A 21,810-nucleotide genomic window follows, 5' to 3' on the forward strand; every position below is an offset into this window, starting at 1 on the left:
TGACAATGAAGTCGGGTGAAGTTAACCCGAGTTCATTCTGATCGTGCGGCTCTGTCTGTGTCTGTTGTCATCTGCCATTTAGCTCTGCTACATGGCTGTCTGTGTCTGCTGTCAGCGGCCATGTAGCAGAGCTGAATGGCAGATGACATGGTAAAAAATACGCATTACACACGCATTACACACGCATTACACACGCTAGTAAAATCATTAATTTATTCAGAAAAAGCATCGCACTTGCGTTTCACTCGGACCTAACGTGAACTAAAATCAGCCGTGTTTTTTTCAGCCAACTCGGACCGATTTTACTCGCATAGATGTGTTTCCAGCCTTATACTTTTTCTCTGATTGTTCCACTCCTGGTTTTCGCTTAGAAATACTGAGGCAAAAAATCACCAAATATTTGTCGTGTGCACGTGGCCTAAGGGGCTGATTCATTAAAACTAGAAGTGCGCATGCCAGACTTAATGAAGAGCTCGCTGCACTATGAAGCATCGAATTTATAAATAGGCGCTTCCAAATTTTGCAAGTTTTGAAATAATTTTCACTAGTTCTCTGCTTTGAAATCTGAATTGGGCCCTAAGGCGGGCTTTGCACACTACGATATCGCACGTGCGATGTCGATGTGGTCAAATCGAAAGTGACGCACATCCGGCGTCGCAGTCGATATCATAGTGTGTAAATCTTTTATGATACGATTAACAAGCGCAAAAGCGTCGTTATCGTATCATCGGTGTAGCGTCGGACATTTCCATAAATTGGGAATGACCGATCTTACGATGTTGTTCCTCGTTCCTGCAGCAGCACACATTGCTGTGTGTGAAGCCGCAGGAGCGAGGAACATCTCCTACCTGCGTCACCGCGGCTCCCACCGGCAATGCGAAAGGAAGGAGGTGGCGGGATGTTTACGTCCCGGTCATCTCCGCCCCTCCGCGTCTATTGGCCGCCTGCCGTCGCTATGACGCCGCACGACCCGCCCCCTTAATAAGGAGGCGGATCGCTGGCCAGAGCGACGTCGCAGGACAGGTGAGTGCATGTTAGCGATAATGTTCGCTACGCCAGCTATCACAAGATATCGCACCTGCGACGGGGGCGGGAACTATCGCTGCAGCATCGGTAACACATTGTTACCGATGTCGCAACGTGCAAAGTGCCCCTAAGACTTGTGTGTTTTTTGTTTTTTTTACACTCTATATTAGGTCCCTTTCATGCGTCAGTGTTTCCAGTATGTGTGGAATCTGTTATCACATGTATCGGAGACATGTATACACGTATACCTATTATAATCTATAGTGCTACTTAAATGTCTGTGTTTTCACGCTGACTGGGCGTCCGTGTGACCCACATGGAGACATGTCATTTTTTTAATGTAAGCATAGCTTACAAGGACCAATACAATTCTATGTGTGGGATAGTTTCTTTTTTTAAGAAAAATAAAGGGAACAAGAGATGATGTCTTTGTTTTACTTCTCTAAATTTCTGTTTATTTCAGGTTCCATTTGTGGACATCAGATTCACTGGACCATATCGGATTTGGTGAACTACGTCGGACCTTAGTGGAATTATTTTTAAAATAAAGTGGTGAACAAGGGAAATTGTTGGCGGGTATTTATTTCAACTATCTACCAAACATTATCTTTGAAGGGGCATAGCCAGGCAGCCGAGAAAGATGGCCATTTGATTCTAGAGCTCTAGCTCAGCTAGCACTTCAAAAGCAACAAAAACAACACCTGAAGCGTTCTCAAGGTCCTCTGTGACACCTGACGTGTAGGCATGATGACCAGGGGTAAGAGGACGCAGAAGAAACAAAGAAAGCTGGAGTACTTCTTTGATAAAGATGCAGGCAAAGATGGCTCTGAATGCTCTAGCAAGCCCTGCTCCCCTGTGTCACAGACCTCGCCCTGCAGGAACTCATCCCCGGGCTCCCCATCCCCAAGAGCAGTGAGCGCACCTTCATCAATCCCCTCTCGGGCCCAGTCCCTTTCCAGGATCGAGATTTAGCCCATTAGTAGCTGCATCAGAAGTGGAGATAAAAAGGTTCCGGCCAGTGGGCGGAGGGATTCACCTTCACACTCTGGTGCTTCCAGCAGTGCAGTAAAAGTAGTGCAGGTGAATGCAAGGATGGCTCTTATTCACAGAAGGAGCAGAAAGCCCCCACCCTCTCTAAGGCTATGGCTACTTTCACACATCCGGTTTGAGCACTGCGGCTCAATCCGGCTGTGAAACCTATGCAACGGATGCGGCAAAAACACCGCGTCCTTTGCATAAGTTTTTACATGCGGCCCGTCCGTTTTTTTCCGGTTGTGGCACACTACTGAGCATGCGCAGTGGAAAAAACTGCATGCGGCGACCGGATGCGTTTTTTCCACATCGCGCCGCATCCGGCGTCCATAGGCATGCATTGAAAAATGCGCCGCAGCGGCCGGATGCGGCGCGATGCAGTTTTTTTTTGCTGGAGCAAAAAACGTTGCAGGGAACATTCTATCCGGCCGCGGCATCGGCTAAGGCTACTTTCACACATCAGGTTTTTTCCATCAGGTACAATCCGGAAAAAAACGGGTGAATCGGATCCGGTACCACATCCGGTTTATCCCCATAGACTTGCATTATTTCCGGATTGTACCTGATGGCTTTGCGTTGCATCCGTTTTTTTCCGGATGCGGCAAAATTAATAAATGTGGCGGTCGGATAGAACGTTTGATGTAACGTTTTTTGGCCCCTTAAAAAAACCGCATTGTGCCGGATCCGGCACAATGCGGCGTGGTCTCTAATGATTGTCTATGGACGCTGGAGCCGCCGCTTCCGGTTTTGTAAACAGGGCATGCGCACTTTTTTTTTTCTTCACAAAACATATATAAAGCCCTTCAGGAGATTGTACACACTTCCTGCCATTCTGTCCTGCCTTCAAGTCGTGCTGTCCTCCAGTCCACTGATCCGGTGCAGTCCAACGCAGTCCTGCGGTCGAGTCCAGCGGTCCAGGGCAGAGGTAATGTCCACAGTAATGTCCAGAGTTTACTGTTCTGAGGTCCGTTCATCTACTTACAGGGCTTGTTTTTTTTCCAGGTGCAGTGCAGCGGTCTGGTCCAGTGCAGTGGTCCTGTCAATTTCTCAAGTCCAGTGGTCCAGTCAATTGGTCTACTACAGCGGTCCGGTCTCAGTCCTGTCCAGCGGTCGTGTCCGTTAGTGCGGTCGAGTCCAGCGGTCACTCCATGAATTGGCAAGTTTTTTATTTTTTTATTTTATTTTTTTAAAAAGTTCTGTTATGTAATTTTTTTTAATAAAGAGCTGTCTGGCTCCGACCTTAAATTTGTTTTGAATACAATTAAACAAATATAAAAATTAAATGTATACAAAACCTTTGCATGCGTTGTCTTATTACCTGTACATTTTTTGGTTGTGTATTTGTACAACATTAAATTGGTGTTACATGATAAAGTGCGCTTTGAAGGTTGTGCAGTCATTAGGATACGTATATAATCGTGTTTATTTCTTTCAGAAATTTGCACGGTCAAAAAATAAAAGCTATGTCTTCTTCTGGGAGCCCTCCTTCCTGTTCACAAACAACTGAGGTATTTTTTTATTTTTGTGTTGTTTTGTGTTTTTTTTTTTAAAAAAAAAAAAATATTTTCACAGGTAGCAGAAACATCACAGGTGCTTCCAGAAGGGGACGAAAGGGGTGGAGAAATCCATGGAGCGGGCGGTCATATTGTAAGTTTCATGTTACAGGAATTGCTTATCACAGCACACCCAACACAAAAGCACCTAAATATTCTTATTTTTTTTTCACTAAAGGCTTCCACTTCTAGGGCTCACGATAGATCTCCTCCAAGACCGTCTCAGGGTCGGCGTCGAGGTGGCGGAGGTCATAGCGTAAGAAAATATATATATATATTTTTTTTTTCTTTCTTGGAACAGGATTCACAGCGTGCTCCCGAATCTGACGGTGAGGAGGCCGGATGTATCAACATCGACCTCCTCATCGATGAAGTTCGAGAGAGGGAGCCACTGTGGAACATGGGTGACCAACGCCACGCTGATACCATCGTAACCCGTCGACTCTGGGACGAGGTATGCCACGCAGTGGTAGAAGGTTGGGAGGAGCTCAATTCTCGGGCCCAGAAGAAAGCGCGTAAGTATTCACAGTTCAGTAGGTTATGCTGCAGGATTTAATATGTTGTATACTAACCACTTTGTGCTTTCCACTTTCAGGTGACAAACTTCAGAAGCGGTGGCGGTCTATCAGGGATCGCTTCAAGAAGGAGTTGAATCTAGAGATGCAGGCCCCGAGTGGATCCGGAGGATGCAGATCCAAATACAGATATTTTAGAACGTTGTCGTTCCTCCGGACAACTATGGTGTGCAGAAGGTAAATATTCCCCACAATATGTACAAAGTATAATTGTTGATATGTCTGACCTTTTTTGTCTTTTTTTAGCCAGACTCGAACATCGCCCAAAACAACTCGAATTTGAAATTGGTGAATGGTTCCAGTCAAACACCGCTCATCTCTACTGTTAAATTTACACAGTCCCATCCGGGTAGCAAACGCGGTCTTCTCCCGATCTTCCTCAGCAACAGCTACCTGCCAGTATCCCCTAGTGAGATCAAGGGTAGAAAAGTATGTAGCAGATTTTAAGGCAGCCAATGATTCCTCAATGCGGGGCAAGGGGTAGGCATCTTTGTGCGTGATCTTACTAATTTGTCGGTAGTCTACACACATTCTTATGGTACCATCTTTTTTCTTCACACATACCAGAGGGGCGGCCCAGGGACTGCAGCTGTCACGAATTACTCCCGCTTCCTTCATACTCCTGAGCATATCCTTACCACATTGGTAATGGGCAGGTGGTATGGGCCTATACCTCTCTTTGATAGGTGGGTGAGTGCCTGTGGGTATGTGGTGTTGCATACCTTTTATCCGCCCAAAAACCAATGAATGTTTGCTACAGACCTGCTCATACTCCTGGACAACCCTGTAGACCCCTTGTTTATGATGTGTGGGTGTAGATTCGGTGCCCACGTGTAGTTCCTGACACCACTTCTCTAATGGCTTCTGAGGGCTGGCACTGAGGGACTGATTTGGAGAACCTACTGTTTGGATGGCATCTGCATTGACTACAAACAGCTTGGCAATAGTGGCATACCTGGGTAATGTGATCTCCTCTTCCCCACAATTCAACACTCGTACGGCCACTCTCCCCTTCCAGACATCTGCCACCCCCCTGGCCATAAACACAGTGGGCCAGTGCTTTGAAGGCTGGGGCTCTACCACTGCCTGGTAATCCTGTCCATGGGAGCCTACAGCTGCCCTACACCATATCATCATTTCACTTCGTGGGGGCACTATAAGAGGGGCCACATCCATTACCTGCACACTACCTATCTCACCTCCAGATAGATTTACCTGTTGCCGCTGCAGGAGGACTCGGATCTCATGTTGCAGGACTCTGTCGCCCTGCTCCTGCAGTCTCAGACAGCTGTTGAAGCAAAAACAATACTTCTCCCATACAGTTTTCAATCACATTTGTGCCTAAAATGATCTTAGGGTTCCGATCACTAGAGTCATTTTGTACGATTATGAGGCCTTGCCTTTCCAACTCTACATGGCCCACCTTAATGGTCACCTCCTTGAACCCGATTTGAGTCACTGGTAACCCATTGACGGCGTAGATGGTATTGCTGTCATCTGGTGGGGTTAGTTCATCGTCAAGCCAAAATTTCTTATACAGCACATAGGGAATAGTCAGTGCTTTTTTTTCGGCGGTACGTGCCGGTACGGCGTACCAGAAAATCTGAAGAGCGCTGAGGGCCAGCACCTCTGGCTCTGTCTGCATAGCTAATTTGTAAACTATACAAATTAGCCATGTGTGGAGCGGAGGCACAAGCAGAGCAGCTACTGGAGCTGCAGGACCTGCAATGATGTTACGTACATGTGACTCGGGTGGGCGGAGCCATGGAGTTTTGCCCAGAAAGAAGATGGAGAAGTGCATGGTATGTGAGAGAGGGGTGCAGAGGACGGCAGGCTGTGCAGGGAGAAGAAGGATGCAGGGGGGATAGAGTGAGATTAGCGGTATGGAGAATTGAGAGATGAGGGGGATGGAGGATGGAGAGATCAGGGGGATCGAGGATGGAAGGAGCAGGCGGATGGAGGATGGAGAGACCAGGGGGATGGAGAATGGAGGGAGCAGGGGGATGGAGGATAGAGAGAACAGGGGGATGGAGAATGGAGGGAGCAGGGTTCATTGAGTTTTGTTTCGTCAAACTTGTCTTAGATGGATAAAAAAACGCACTATTTCTCGGTCAGTGCGGCTCCGGCATGCAAAAGACCCCAAACAGACGTGGAGACAGAAACAAATCAGATGATAGAGCAGAACGTGGCCACAGGATCTTCAACTATCAAACCTCCATCAGCTAGTGTTCATGATCCTGATGAATTTGGTTGAAATTTGGCGTTTCTTATAGAATACAGCCTAGGTAAGTCGAAAACCATATTTTGCAAGTGAAAAAAAACGATTATACAGTATTAGTCATTTTTTATTTTTCTTTTGAAATCTGAATTACATAGTTTTGGATTGAAATTAGTGTACAGACTACAAAACTGATTAATGAGAAACAGGGCCGCACCATCCATTAGACAAGTTGAGCAGTTTGCTCAGGTGGCACTATATTCAGGGGGGCGGCAATGCGGCCAGGGGGCGTAGCTTTATGGGGACTGCCGTTTTACGCTGGCCAGTGCCTTAACAGGTAAACCGTGCACAGGATCTCCCAGCCGCCTGACAGCACACCCTCCCCGCTCCTCAATCTCGCCTGCCGGCTGACAGCACCTCCACCGCTCCTCGCCTCAGACATGCGTACCGGCAAATATTTTTTTTACAAAAAAATCGCTGGGAATAGTTGTTACCTGGGAGCCGGTATCAAGAAGTTCAGAGGTCGGGATCCCATCCAAGGTGATGGAAACGATGGGCCGTCCCCCTACATACCGCTCCCTCCTGTCTGCTGGGCCTTGAGAGTTTATTCCTGAGGATTGGCCCTTGGCCCCAGGGGTTGCCCGTTTAAAGGACAGCTCCTCGCGTAGTGGCCAGTCTTGTTACATTTATAACAGACAGGTGGTCCATACCCGTTACTGCTCCGTCCTTTGTACGCCAGGGTCCTCTTCCTCATCTAGGGGACGTCCTCCGGGCAGTCAGCTATTTGAATTTATCTTGTTGGGATGGCCTTGGATTTGAGCTGCATCGCCTCCATAATCCTTTCGACATCATTACTCAGTTGCTGTACTTGGGCAGATAAATCACTTGTTCCACCCCCGGGTGTTGTTGGAGGGATCAATTCTGGCAGTGCCAAAACAGGGGGCTTCACATGCAATAAGGAGGTACCAGCTTGCCAGGATGGAAGTGGGGAGTCAGGAACCTCCCGGGGGTTGCATGGCTTTGATTGCCCGCTATTTTAAGGTAGCAAAGTCCAAAGCAGGATGTTCCAGGGCCCACAGCCGAAGCTGCTTGCGGTCCTCCACTGACCCTAGGCCTTGCAAGAACTGCTCCAAGAGCATCTTTTTCCCCTCTGGCTCTCCAATTTCGTTGGTCAGTCTCAGGGTCTGCAGCACTGCTTGTAACTTTAAGGCGTAATCCCTAATGCTGTTTTGGGGCCGTTATTTGCAGCTATAGAACCTCCTCCTCAGCGTAGCCTCAGTGCGGGTCTCAAATGCAGCTCCCAGTCTCTTAAAGATGGTGGGTACTGAGACCTGATCCTCCTCAGTCCATGTCTCCACTTCTAATTCGGCAGCGTCGGTCAGCTGCCCCAGCACCACAGACGCCCGCTTCCGTCCAGTCAGGGCGTACATATCAAGGACGTTACATATCTTCCTCCGGAATCCCTGCAGCGCATCTGGTCGATCATCATACTGTGGGAGCCAGGCAGCACCAGGTACGTAGGGCAAGGTTATCGGCATTATTGGCGCAACCGTCACGGGTCCCGGTGCCGCCGCTCCTGCGCCACGCCAGCATTACCCTGGTCGGGTGGAGGCCCCACCACTCGCTTCCATCGTCTGGCTCAGACATTCTCGAGCGCCCCCTCGGTTTTTACTCAGCACTCTTTTCGATCCTGTGGCCCTCTGGGAACTTCCGGTTCCGGCCTCACACTCAGGACGAAGGGTAGAGATTCTGCTTCGCGCGCTTTTGTGGAGAAGATGAAGTTTTGGCACCAAAAGATGGCGGACGATGGCGGAATTGGCGGGAAACGGGATCTTGACTCGTGGTTTTGACTTCTAAGGCACACGTCACCCAGGTAAGTGGGTCCTGCTCGTATCCTGTTCGTGACGCCAAGTTTTCGAGGTGTGCCGCCCCCGTGTCAGCAGCCGGGCTGCTCGGATCCGGATCCACGGTGGCTCCAGGGGCGTCCGTACCCGGGGGTCGTGCAGCCACTCAAAATGAAGGGGGGGTATTTACAGGGGAATTGTATTTAGAGTTCGTGACGCTCCCGTGGTGTGTGGTAATGTGGAGTACCACCGTTGCAGTTGGGAGTACCCGGGGACTTGGAGTGGGGTAGCCAGATGTTAGAACCCTCCACGGGTAGGGGGATACCCCGGAACTCGGTGATGGTGTTTGGGGACTGCCGTGGGGTGCAAAGGGGGTCACTTTCGTACTCACTCAGTCCATAAAGCTGACACCGACAACCGGATAAACCAAAGTTCTGGACACCGCTGCCGCTGAGGGGAGCTAGTTCGGGTCCCGTCCCCAATGGTGCTGCCTGGTGGTCCGTGACCTTCCTCCTGGCACTAGTTCACTTCTTTTTGGTCGCGGTAGCATAAAACTTGCCGGGTCCCGCTCCCCACTCTGGTTAAAGGGGGCTTTACACGCAACGACATCACTAACGAGATGTCGTTGGGAGTCACGGAATTCGTGACGCACATCCGGCCTCGTTAGCGACATCGTTGCGAGTGACACGTACGAGCGACCGCTAGCGATGTAAAATACTCACCAAATCGTTGATTGTTGACATGTCGTCCATTTCCCAAATGTCGTTACTGCTTTTGGATGCAGGTTGTTCGTCATTCCTGAGGCAGCACACATCGCTACGTGTGACAACCCAAGAACGACGAAAAGCACCGTACCTGCGTCCTCCGGCAACGAGGTGGGAGTGTCTTTCATGCAGCTGCCCTCCGCCCCTCTGCTTCTATTGGACGCCTGCCATGTGACTTAGCTGTGATGCCGCACAAACCACCCCCTTAGAAAAGAGGCTGTTTGCGGGCCACATCGACGTCGCTAGGAAGGTAAATCCATGTGACGGGGCCTAGCAATATTATGCGCCACGGGCAGCGATTTGCCCGTGACGCACAACAGACGGGGGCGGATGCGATCGGCAGCGACATCGCTAGAGATGTCGCTGCGTGTAAAGTGGCCTTAAGTGTGGGAGCTTGCTCTCAGGGTTCACGCTTGGGATTTTCTGGACCGTTTGAGTGGAAAGTCCTATCCCCCTCGTTGCACTAGTACCCCGATTTTGGAGTGAGTGGAGAGCGGATCTTGATGGCTCCATTCTCGTCGGGTAAAGTGTCAGGTTGCCTGAAGCTAGTCCCTGACCTAGGGTCCACGTACCCTGTCGTGCCCTGGTCCCAGCACAGTGATGGTACAAGGCCGCCGGCTGTCCTCCTCGACAGTTCCGTGCCCCTTGTCACGATCCCCTGTGACCGAGGATCCAGCTCCTACTAGGCCCAGACGACCGTCTGCCACCTAGTTTTTTCCAAGGAGCCCGGCTCCTGACCTCCTCTCTCCTTCACTTCCTATGCTTCACTGACCTACTCTTTACACTCCTGACCTCCCCTTACCAACCCCCCAAGTTTTCAATCCTATTCCACTCAGGCCGTCCACTGGTGTGTCTGGTGGGTGTGGTGCAGAGTGTTCCTAGGATTTTGATTAGCTGGTATTGGCAACACCATAAGTTGGGGACCCGTAACCAAGGAGGAGGTGGATATTGCACAGAAGGGCAGATTGCACAATACCCTGTGACAACCTGATAGGCCAGTGCGTCACACAAGTCTATGGGGAAAAACTTGTAACGAGTAACCAAAATGCCGTCCTATTCGTGTGAGTAGCGAATAGTGCGTAATTCGAGTTACTCGTTACGTTGTGAGTTTTCTCCATTGACTTGCATTGCACACGCTATTCGGATTGAATACACAATTATTAGACAGTACTCATTATGAGTATAGTGAGTACAAATAGTTAGGTACTCACTCAACTCTAATTCTCACCTGTGATCTGTTTGCTTGTAATCGGTGTGTGTGCATAAAAGTTGAGTGATTTTTTGGGATCCAGACAAACTCTTGCCTCTTTTATCCAGCCGCTGACATTTCCGGTTGTGAGTCATGGGGAAAGCAAACTAATTTTATCAATGGATCTACGGGAAAAGATAGTTAAATTGTATAAAACAGAAAAGGGATACAAAAAGATATCCAAGGAATTGATAATGCAAATCAGCAGCGTTCAAACTGTGATTAACCAATTGAAAATCAGGGGCTCTGTAAACACCAAACCACAGTCAGGTAGACCAACAAAAATTTTGGCCAGAACTGCCAGAAAAACCCACAAATAACATCAGTTGAAATACAGGACTCACTGAAAACTAGCGATGTGGTTGTTCAAGATGCACAATAAGGACGCACTTGAAGAAAAATGGGCTGCATGGTCGAGTCACCAGAAGAAAGCCATTACTGTGCAAATGCCACAAAGTATCTCGCATATAGTAAGCCAAACACCAGAGAGAAGAGGCTCCAAACTTCTGGAACAACTTTTTGGCTGCAACCATAAATGTTACATTTGGAGAGGTGTCAACAAGACCTATGATGAAAGGAACACTATTCCTACTGTAAAGAACAGAGGTGGATCACTGATGATGTGGGGATTTGTGTGCTATAAAGGCACAAGAAACGTGGTCAAAGTTTAAGGAAAGATGAATGCAGCACGTTATCAGGAAATACTGGAGGCAAATTTGCACTCATCAGCCCGGAAGCTGGACGTTCTAACATGACAACGATCCAAAACACAAGGCAAAGACGACTTGTCATTGGCTACAGCAGAACAAAGTGAAGGTTCTGGAGTGGCCATCTCAGTCTCCTGACCTCAATATCATGGAGCCACTCTGGGGAGAATTCAAGTGCGCAGTTCATACAAGAAAGCCCAGGAATTGACAGGAACTGGAGGCTTTTTACCAAGAAGAATGGGCCGCTTCATCATCTGAGAAAATAAAGAGCCTCATCCACAACTACCACAAAAGACTTCAAGCTCTCATTGATGTTAGAGGGGGCAATACACAATATTAAGAACTGGGATATGTGAAATTTTGATCAGGGTCATTTGGACGTTTTTTTTGTCATTATGATTTAAAAAAGAGAAAACATTGTAGTTTGACAATAAATGGCTTCACCCAACCACTAACCATGAGTGGGAAAAAAAGATTGTGTGTTATCATTCATATTCTCTGAAAATAGGCCAAGAATGGAAAGGCCAGGGTATGTAAACTTTTAAGCACAACTATGTATATATATGTATATTTATTTTTAAAAAAATATTGAATTTTATAAACTGTGATACCACTCACGTATATTGTATTTTTTGCTAAATTTGTAAAATGAGATTCATAGGATACACTATCCGTAAATTAAAATGTAGGATTAGTGAACATATTTCAAACATAAATAGCAACAATGAACCATACTCAGGAGCTGTTAAGCATTTTGTGGAATGGCATGAGCAAAATTTAAATAACTTTTGTTCTTAGGAGTGGAAAGGGTTAATAGATCTCTGCAAGGAGGAGATTGGACAAAAAAAGTTTGTTTAAGAGAGGCTCTCTGGATTATAAAAACAGACAGTAAATATCCAAATGGAATGAACTATAGAAATATTTTATTTATTAAAAAAATAATAAAATAAATTTGTAAGTATATTTAAAACTGGTATTTGTGAAAACATTTATGTTTCATGCACTTTATATGTATATGTAATTCTACCATGTGATTGGTTGGGATGTGTTTTTAAGGAGTTTACCATGATGCAATGGTTTATGTTTCATTTACTAAGGGCTCATGGCGTCAGAAACGCATAGAAAATCTATTGCCACCATTATGGACTTTTAATAAATAAAACTGTGACTTTTTTTGGAGATTCGCTTGCAACTTGATTGTCTAGGACTGGGCTGGAGTCTCAGCTAATATGCACCTGGTCAGGATTCACATGTCATGGTGAAGCTTTTTTTTTTCTCTTGACTTTGTAACTAAATTTATTTTTGTTAGCCATTACCAGGTATCTTATCTGAAAGACTATTATTTTGTCTATGTTACTGATGATAACAAAAAAAGTTTGGTTGACTGGCTCATACAGTATTATGTCATCATTAGGTGATTAGAAGGTAATAGGAGTGCCAAGGTCATCATTTTTATTATTAAAATTTGCATCAGGAATTTTTTAAAATGTTTCTTTGGTCACTACTATGTATGCACTTATCCTCATGTAGATAAATATGTTAGTTTTATGTGACACATTAGCACAATAACTATGAATTATCACACGGAGCCGAGAATACGAAATTGCTTATTCATCTACTATTTATTTCATTTACAGTAATAAATCTTTTAAAGGGAAGGTGTCATGCCCAAAAAATAATTTTCAATAACTGAAAAAATGTAAAGTATTAATGTTTTGTTTAAATATTATTTGTTTTTAATTGAGCAAAATATAAAAAAATTAAAACGTTTGATATTTTCCACTCTTAAACACTAATGGGAGCAGCTGCTGAAATCCTACAGAAATCCCACTATAGAAAAAGCCTGGATTACAGCTGCAGTAAAGTGGTTAGAATCTGCTCTCCTGTGTGATGCCACACCTCCGCCCCCCAACCTGGGTATTTCCAACTGATAAGAGAGAATGAAGTGTAGAGACACAGTGCAGAGCCATTTTGTTGGTGACCACAAATGTCTAAAGTGTCGACAGCTGCATAGTGCTCCCCACATAACGTTTTGCATGCCACGGTCCAGCAATGTTCTGCGGCATGCACGCCCACCCGCAATGTTCTGCCACATGCACGCCCGCACTGCTCTGCCACACAGACGCACGGACTGTGTGTGTGTGTGTGTGTATACTGTGTGTGTGACCGAGCATCTAGCATGAGGGCAGCGGAGCCAGCATGTGTATATACTATATACCGTGTACTGTGAGTATATACTATATACTGTGTGTATATACTATATACCGTATGAACACTGTGTATATTCTGTGTGTGTGACCGAGCAGCATGAGGGGAGGCAGAGCCAGCGTGTGTATACACTATATACCATGTACTGTGTGTATATACTATATACCGTGTGTACAGTGTGTATATACTGTGTGACCGAGCAGCATGAGGGAGGCGGAGCCAGCATGTGTATATAATATATATCGTGTATTGAGTGTATATACTATATACTGTGTGTATATACTACATACCGTGTGTACAGTGTTTATATACTGTGTGTGTGACCGAGCAGCATGAGGGAAGCGGAGCCAGCATGTGTATATACTATATACCGTGTATTGTGTGTATATACTATACACTGTATGTATATACTATATACCGTGTGAACACTGTGTATATACTGTGTTTGTGACCGAGCAGCATGACGGTGCAATACTCTGTATGCACAACCACCCAAAATGCTCTGCCACACGCCCGCAATGCTCTGCCACATGCTCACCCACAATGCTCTGCCACACAGACGCACACACAATGCTCTGCCACGCACGCACACACAATGCTCTGCCACGCACGCACACATACTGCTCTGCCACACGCATGCATAATACTCTGCCGCACATGCACACAATGCTCTACCACATGCACGCACAAAATGCTCTGCCACACGCACGCACAAAATGCTCTGCCACAAGAACGCACAAAATGCTTCTGCCATGCATGCACAGTGCTCTGCCATGCACGCACACACAAAATGCTCTGCCACACACACGTACAAAATGCTCTGCAACGCACACACACAAAATGCTCTGCAACACACACACACAAGCGCAGCCGGGGAGGGAGGGGGGGCGTACAATACTCACAGAAGCCGACAGGTGAAAGGCCATGGGTGGAGAGCGTGGGGGTGTTATTTGAGACAGTAGCATCGGCGGCGGGGGGGAGGGGTGCCGGTACACTACTCCCACGGGCCGAACGGGTGACAGGGAGAAAAGTTCAACACACAGCATGACCACTGGGAGCTGCATAAAGATGGCGCTGATCTCCTCCCTCTGCTGTGATTTGGACAGCCCAGGGGGCACGTCCATTTCACAGCAGGGAGCTCTCCTGTAATAAGCCTAGGGGTCGGATTCCAACTATCAGAGTCTATGCACATGGGCTGCCATAAAGGAGTGAGCAAAGGCCACTTTACAAGCTGCAATATCGTTACCGATATTGCTAGTGTGCGTACCCACCCCCATTGGTTAAGCGTCATGGGCAAATCACTGCCTGTGGTGCACAACATCGCTCGGACCCGTCACACTACTTACCTGCCTAGCTATGTCGCTGTGACCGGCGAACCGCCTCCTTTCTAAGGGGGCGGTTTGTTTGGCGTCACAGCGACATCACGTCACTAAGCAGCCATCCTTTCATAATATAATTTATACATATTTAATTTCCTTTTAATGAAGGGAACCTGACAGCTCATGCTGCATGATCCACGGACAGCAGGTATCAGACACTGACTGTATGATCTCAGCCAAGTATGTTTGATTCTGTAAAATTGCAGCCGGGAACCAAGCTGTAAAGAATAGTCGGACAGGTGGGTTCCTCGTGACTGATGGGTCTCTCACTGCATGTGGGTATATGGAGAGACCTGTCACTGCACGCTAGTGGGCTGGTTGGCAACATCTTCAGTGGCTTTTAAAGTACCGGATTTTTCAGATTATAAGATGCACTTTTCCTCCCAAACAATTTGAGAGGAAAATGAGGGGTGCGTCTTAAAATCCTAATGTAGCTTACCGGGGGTGGTAGAGATGGATAGCAGGAGGCAGGAGTAAAGCTATGCAGTGTACTGCAGGTGCTGCTCTGTGCAGCGCTGTTGTGTGCATCGGGCAGTGTGGCTCTGCTCGGCCCTGCTCTTTGCGGGTCTGCTCGGCTCTGTGCGAGGCTGCTATGATCTGTGCGGGGCTGCCTTGCTCTGCGTCATTCTGAAGATGTCGGCGGTCGATGGTTAGGGCTTCAAAAAATGGCCCCTATAGTCAGCGCGTGCGCAGATGGAGCCCTCAGCTCAAGCTCTTATCTGCGCACGCGCCGACTCTAGCCGTCATTATTTGAAGCCCTGACCACCAACCGCCAACATCTTCAGAATGGCTTGTGCCCTACCACTCCTCGTACAGAGCAGAGATGTGTCACCAGCTCCGCACAGAGCAGAGCCGTATCACCAGCTCCACACAGAGCAGAGCCGTGTCACAGCCCCACACAGTGCAGAAGCATACCTCCCAACCGTCCCGGATACAGGGGGACTCTCCCGTTTTTGAGCCTTTGCTCCCGAGTCTCAAGCCGGAGCTATGTGTCCTGTGGCTCCGCCCACCCACTGTAGCCTCACCTCGCTGTTTCTCCCTTCTATCCATTACAGAGCAGAGCGCGCTACATGAAACTCCTGTGACTGCTGCTGTTAAGGTATGAATCATCCCCGATACCAGGGCCGACATCCCCAACCCCGAAGCCTGTGCGCTTCTCTCCAGCTGTTTTCTCTTGACTCCCTGTGTGCTTGCTACTCACTGCTGGAGACACACAGGAAATCAGGAAACTGAGGAGAAGACTGTGCAACCAACACTTGTTTCCTCTCCTGCAGTTAGCACTGGCCAGTAATAACCTATGCAGAGTTAGCACCTGCAGAGGCTTCTATTAGCTTACCAATCACATGGTCTCCTGCCTGCAGAGCAGAGCTGCTTGGTCCTAGCTGCCCAACAGGTTCAGCTCTGGTTTATCCTGGCTGCCCTACCAGTTAAAGGGAGCCTGTCAGGTGCAATATGCGCCCAGAACCACGAACAGTTCTGGGTGCATATTAATAATCCCTGCCTAAAGCTGGTGTCACACTAAGCGACAGCGACAACGACGTCGCTGTTACGTCACCATTTTCGGTGACGTAACAGCGACCTTGTAAGTCGCTGTTATGATCGCTGCTTAGCTGTCAAACACAGCAGAAGCAGCGATCATAACGTCGCTGTGCTACATGTGCAGAGAGCAGGGAGCCGCGCTTAGCGCTGGCTCCTTGCTCTCCTAGGTACAGTACACATCGGGTTAATTAACCCGATGTGTGCTGCAGCTACATGTCACAGTGCAGAGAGCAAGGAGCCGCGCGCACTGCTTAGCGCTGGCTCCTTGCTCTCCTTGCTACAGTATACATCGGGTTAATTACCCGATGCATACTGCAGCCACATGTCACAGTGCAGGAGCCGGCGCTGGCAGCAAGAGCGGAGGCTGGTAACCAGCGTAAACATCGGGTAACCAGGGAAAGGTCTTCCCTTGGTTACCCGATGTTTACGCTGGTTACAGCTTACCGCAGCTGCCAGTGCCGGCTCCTGATCGCTTCATTTCATCGCTCTCTCGCTGTCACACACAGCGATGTGTGTGTCACAGCGGGAGAGTGACGACCAAAAAATGAAGCTGGACATTCAGCAACGACCGGCGACCTCACAGCAGGGGCCAGGTCGTTGCTGGATGTCACACACAGCGACAGCGACGGGACGTCGCTGCAACGTCACAGAAAATGGTGACGTAGCAGCGACGTCGTTGTCGTCGTCGTTATGTGTGACACCAGCTTAACTATCTCTGTATACACTAGCATAGATAAAGAGATCTTTACAAAAAGTATTTTTAAAGATCTTATATCTTATGCTAATCAGCATACTAGTCTCAAGGGCGTTACGTCGCTTGGCTAGTCGGCTCATATAGCGTGTTAGTACTCACACAGGGGCGTAATAACATGCTAACATGCTATGTGAGCCGACTAGCCAAGCAAAGTAACGGCCTTGGGACTAGTCCCCACACTCATTAGCATAAGATATAAGATCTTTAAAAATACTTTTCTAAAGATCTCTTTATCTATGCTAGTGTATACAGGAACGGTTAGGCAGGAATTAGCAATATGCACCCAGGACTGCTCCTGGCTCTAAGTGCATATTGCACCTGACAGGTTCACTTTAAAAGGAACCTGTCACCAGATTTGGTGACTGAGTGAAAACTGTGGAAAAAGAAAGCGCAATAGGGTCTTACCCCAATATATATAGGGTGAAGCAAAGAATAATCCTACTCACCAATTCGGGTTGTGACAGTCACAACACCTATAGCAGCATGTAACACCAAGTCCCGGCAGCGGTCCCCATGAGGTAGATAACAGAGAGTAGTAGAGAATGGGTTTCACAGCCGCGCCAAAAGACTACTGGATTCTTCTCAGATTAATGTTTCTAAAAGAAACATTAATCTGAGAAGAATCCAGTAGTCTTTTGGCGCGGCTGTGAAACCCATTCTCTACTACTCTCAGATTTGGTGACTATAAGCTGCAGCCACCACCACCGGGCTCTTTTATATACAGCATTCTAACATGCTGTATATAAGAGCCCAGGCCGCTGTAGAACGTAAAAATTACTTTATAATACCTAAGGGGCAGAGCGGTGCAGACTGGTCGGATGGGTGACAGGTTCCCTTTAATCTCTGTTGGACGGGCTGCCCAACTGGTTCGACTCTGCTGGATCCTGGCTGCCCAACTGCTTTGGCTCTGCTGCGTCCTGGCTGCCCAACCACTTCGGTTCTGCTGTGTCCTGGCTTTGCAACTGCTTCGGCTCTGCTGCGTCCTGGCTGCTCAACCGCTTTGACTCTGCTGTGTCCTGACTGCCCAACTGCTTCAGCTCTGTTGCGTGCTGGCTGCCCAACTACTTAGGCTCTGTTTCATCCTGGCTGCCCAACTGCTTCGGCTCTGCTACATCCTAACTGCCCAACCGCTTCAACTCTGCTGCATCCTTGCATCCTGGCTGCCCAACCGCTTCGGCTCTGCTGCGTTCTGGCTGCCCAACCGGTTGAGCTCTGCTGCATCCAGGCTGCCCAACCATTTAGCTCTGCTGGATCCTGGCTGTCCAACCAGTTCTGCTCTGCTGGATCCTGGCTGCCCAATCAGTTCCACTCTGCTAGATCCTGGCTGCCCAGCCAGTTCCGTTCTGCTCCATACTGGCTGCCCAACCACTTCCACTCTGCTCCATACTGGCTGTCCAACCAGTTCAGCTCTGCTGGGTCCTGGCTGTCCAACCAGTTCAGCTCTGCTGGGTCCTGGCTCCCTAACCAGTTCAGCTCTGCTCTTTCCTTGCTGCCCAACCAGTTCAGCTCTCCTGAGTCCTGGGTCTGCCTTATTAAAGTCAATAGCCACTTCACAATTCGTGCTAAAATCCTATTTTTTTAGGGCTTCACATAGAAGGCCACGACGGAGCAATTGATGTTTGGCGCAAACACAATGTGAATATACCCTTAAAGTGACAGGTATTATCTCCCCAATAATAGCACAAATAATAATGCGATGTTGGTTAATTGGGGTCCGTCCAGGACTTTTGGATTTTTTTTCTTAAGGGGCTAAGAATTCACAGACCAGTAGTCGCTATTTACCTGCCTGTTCTGCGCAGCGCTAATCTGTGGCAGCTCAGAGCAATCACAGACGGCTCCTGGTGGTGATTCTGCAGCTTCATTTGACATCACTGTGGAGAGAGGTGATGGTAACGCTTCCCATGATTACAGCAGAACAATAAGTCTTCTATAATTGCTTTTCATTTTTTCTTCTCCTTCTTCGAAGAGCCGTAACTTTTCTATTTTTCTGTCAATTTTGCCATATGGGGGCTTGTTTTTTGCAAGACGAGTTGTTCTTTTCCATAAAACCATTAGTTTTACCATATAGTCTACTGGAAAGCGGGAAGAAAAATCCAAGTGCGGTGAAATTGCAAAAAAAGTGCAATTGCACAATAGTTTTTGGGATATTTTATTCACCGTGTTAAATATATAGTGAGGCTGACAGGTCAGTAGGACGCCTCAGGTCAGTACGAGTTTATAGATAACAAACATGTATACTTTTACTTTTATCTAAGGGGTTAAAAAAATGCAGAAGTTTGTCCCTCAAAAAATTGGGCTTTTTGCGTTATTTTCCAAGACCCATAGCGTCCTCATTTTTCAGGATCTGGGGCTCATTGATGGCTTATTTTTTGCATCTTAAGCTAGCGTTTTTAGAGATACAATTTTTGTGCAGATGCTAAGTTTTGATCGCCTGTTATTGCATTTTAAATAATTTTTGCAACAACCAAAAACCGTAATTTTGGAGTTTGGAATTTTTTTTAGCCACACCGCGTACCGATCAGATTATTTGATTTTATATTTTGATCGAGCATTTCTGAACACAGCGATACCAAATATTTGTATATTTTTTTAAACAGTTTTATTTTCAGTGGGGCGAATGGGTGTGATTTGAACTTTTAGGTTTTTTTATTCTTTCATATTTTTAAAAACTTTTTTTACTTTTTTTATTTATTTTACTTGTCCCCCTAGGGAACTATAAGGATCAGAAGTCTAATCACTTGGTCTTTTCTGTTGATCTAGGCTGCACAGCTCTTATCAGCAGAAATGCTTCCTTCCTGTCAGTGCCAGCGCTCTGTCAGGTCTCACAGGAAATACGTCATGGTAGCAACAGGAGTCATCGCATGACTCCGAGCTACCATGGCAACCATCATCTCCCAGTGATTGCATCACAGGCCTCCGATGGCAGCGGGGAATGGCGTGGCCATTTAAATAACGTTGTCACATTTTGACAGCATGAGCTAAGTGAAAAGCAGGTGCGGGTGGATCGTGGATCCACCTGCGCCTGTTAGCCCCACATTTCTGTTGTTCAAATCAGAAGATGTGTGGGGGGGGGGGGTCACCACCGATTCACTGCAGCAGCCGGTGGTAATTACCCCGACATTACCAAGGACAAACTGGGGTCGTAAAGGGGTTAACCAAAAGCACAATGTTATTAAAGATAATGTATCTAATAGAGTAGACCTTATATGTAATGTGCAGCTTTTACATAGTGTAGATTAAGGTGTCAGATCTGCTTTAGAATAGAATTTTTTAGATTTAAAATATTCTAATTTAAAATAAATACTACCAAGTTTGCATCAAGAATATTTTATATTTTTTCTGTTTATAATTATTGTTTATAAAACAGTAGTACTGAATGGGTGTGGATGGGGAGTGGTTATGGATGTGACTAGTTGTGAAATGGGTGTGGTTAGGGGTGTGGCTCCGGTAACCCCCGCTCAGCTGCTGCTCCCTCTTCCTGGTAAGACACCAGCAGATTATAGAACAGACCCCATATGGTTTTTTTTTACTTTTTTTTTTTTTCTCCAAATTTGTTGTGCGTCTTATAATCCGTGTGTTTTTCAATGAAATACTGCTGCATTTCAGAGTCAAACACACCAGCCTGAAATCATACTGCCAGTGTCCGATAAATATCGCCAGTGGATGGGACAGCATGTACCAGCTCTCAGGTTCCCTGTAATATTTTGTCATATTTGCTGAACTTTATATCATAGGACAAATGGTTAATAAATGTAATTACATAAACTTTGGTGAATAAAGAAATTAGTAAGTATTTCTACTTTTTTTTTTTTTTTTAAATGAAAGTGGCACCAAATCCTAACTAATAGTCATCAATGTATTCTCATAAAATTGTAAATAAAAATAACATTTTCACTAATACGATAGCTGGACCCTATAGATTCAGAAGAGCTAAGACTTGCTTTGTCATAAATTGTCCAATATACTGTAGATCACAAACATATTATTTTTCCTTAGTAGACATCACAGTTATGCCTTTTAGACATCATGCGACACGCGCTGCAGAAACTTTACTTATCTTCTCAGAGCATGTACTTAGATTATTTCCATATTTAGTACATTCCACTTGTATATAATAATGTGCATGATAATTGTATATAGGTAATACCCAAATGTCAGAAAAATGACCATATTAACTTCAGAAACAAAGTAGAAAAACGGTTTAACAATTAACCCTCATTTGTTTCAACAAATCGCAAACATTCATTAACTTAAATAAGATGTGAACTTCAAAGGCTGTAGCTTTTCTCTATATGATATGGATAATGGGAAAAAATTAACACAAGGGATTTGCTGCAGTTAGGAACTCATAGAGTATGTGAGTATAACAAAAATGCCGCAAAATGCCATACAAATTCCCAATGTGAACTGTTTTTTATCTCCATTTAAGATACCTTAAACACATTACTTGGAACTAAAACATAATCTAGAAATGAAAATATTTCCCATTTTATTCTTACTTACGTTCAGAGGGCATAATTATGACGGTTTCAGTAATGGCGTGATAGTCATCATCTTCTCGTGACCCATCGCTGCTAGAATCTCTTTGCACATCATACTGGTCTATTATATCTTGCAAGGGTGGGGCTTTTGGCAAACTGTATTTTATATTCTTGCTGATGTTAGGTGCCTGCTCAAGTCGAAGTTTACTAAGTATTTGGAGTTTTATGGCTTCTAATCTTGACAGTTTGGTGCTTTCCCTCCAGGTGCATGCAGGGCATTGAGTGTCCTTATCATCTGCTTGGTTGCACTTACTCAGAGCCACAAAGGAAAATACTACCAGAATGCACATGTAAATATAGACACATACCTTTGTCATCTTCTCATTTAGTTACACTGAAATATTTTATCTTTCTGTCTGAAGTAATAATTGAAAATGCAATTAACTATGATTTTATGTGAAGAGTATTTGAGGAAGCTGTG

At 46.3% G+C, this 21,810-nt stretch overlaps 1 protein-coding gene across 1 annotated transcript in view; it reads right to left on the reverse strand.

Annotated features, from left to right (window-relative positions):
- LOC142245222 (growth/differentiation factor 8-like) overlaps nucleotides 1–21,801 on the reverse strand; it is a 645,236-nt gene extending 623,435 nt beyond the window's left edge. Inside the window, exon 1 of the mRNA XM_075317760.1 lies at nucleotides 21,352–21,801. Coding sequence (XP_075173875.1) covers nucleotides 21,352–21,706 — 355 coding nt within the window. The 5' untranslated portion in view covers nucleotides 21,707–21,801. The remainder of the gene's footprint in view (nucleotides 1–21,351) is intronic.
- Nucleotides 21,802–21,810: the final 9 nt, after the last annotated feature.

Source organism: Anomaloglossus baeobatrachus, chromosome 7 (assembly GCF_048569485.1).
Source record: "Anomaloglossus baeobatrachus isolate aAnoBae1 chromosome 7, aAnoBae1.hap1, whole genome shotgun sequence".
NCBI lineage: Eukaryota > Metazoa > Chordata > Amphibia > Anura > Aromobatidae > Anomaloglossus > Anomaloglossus baeobatrachus.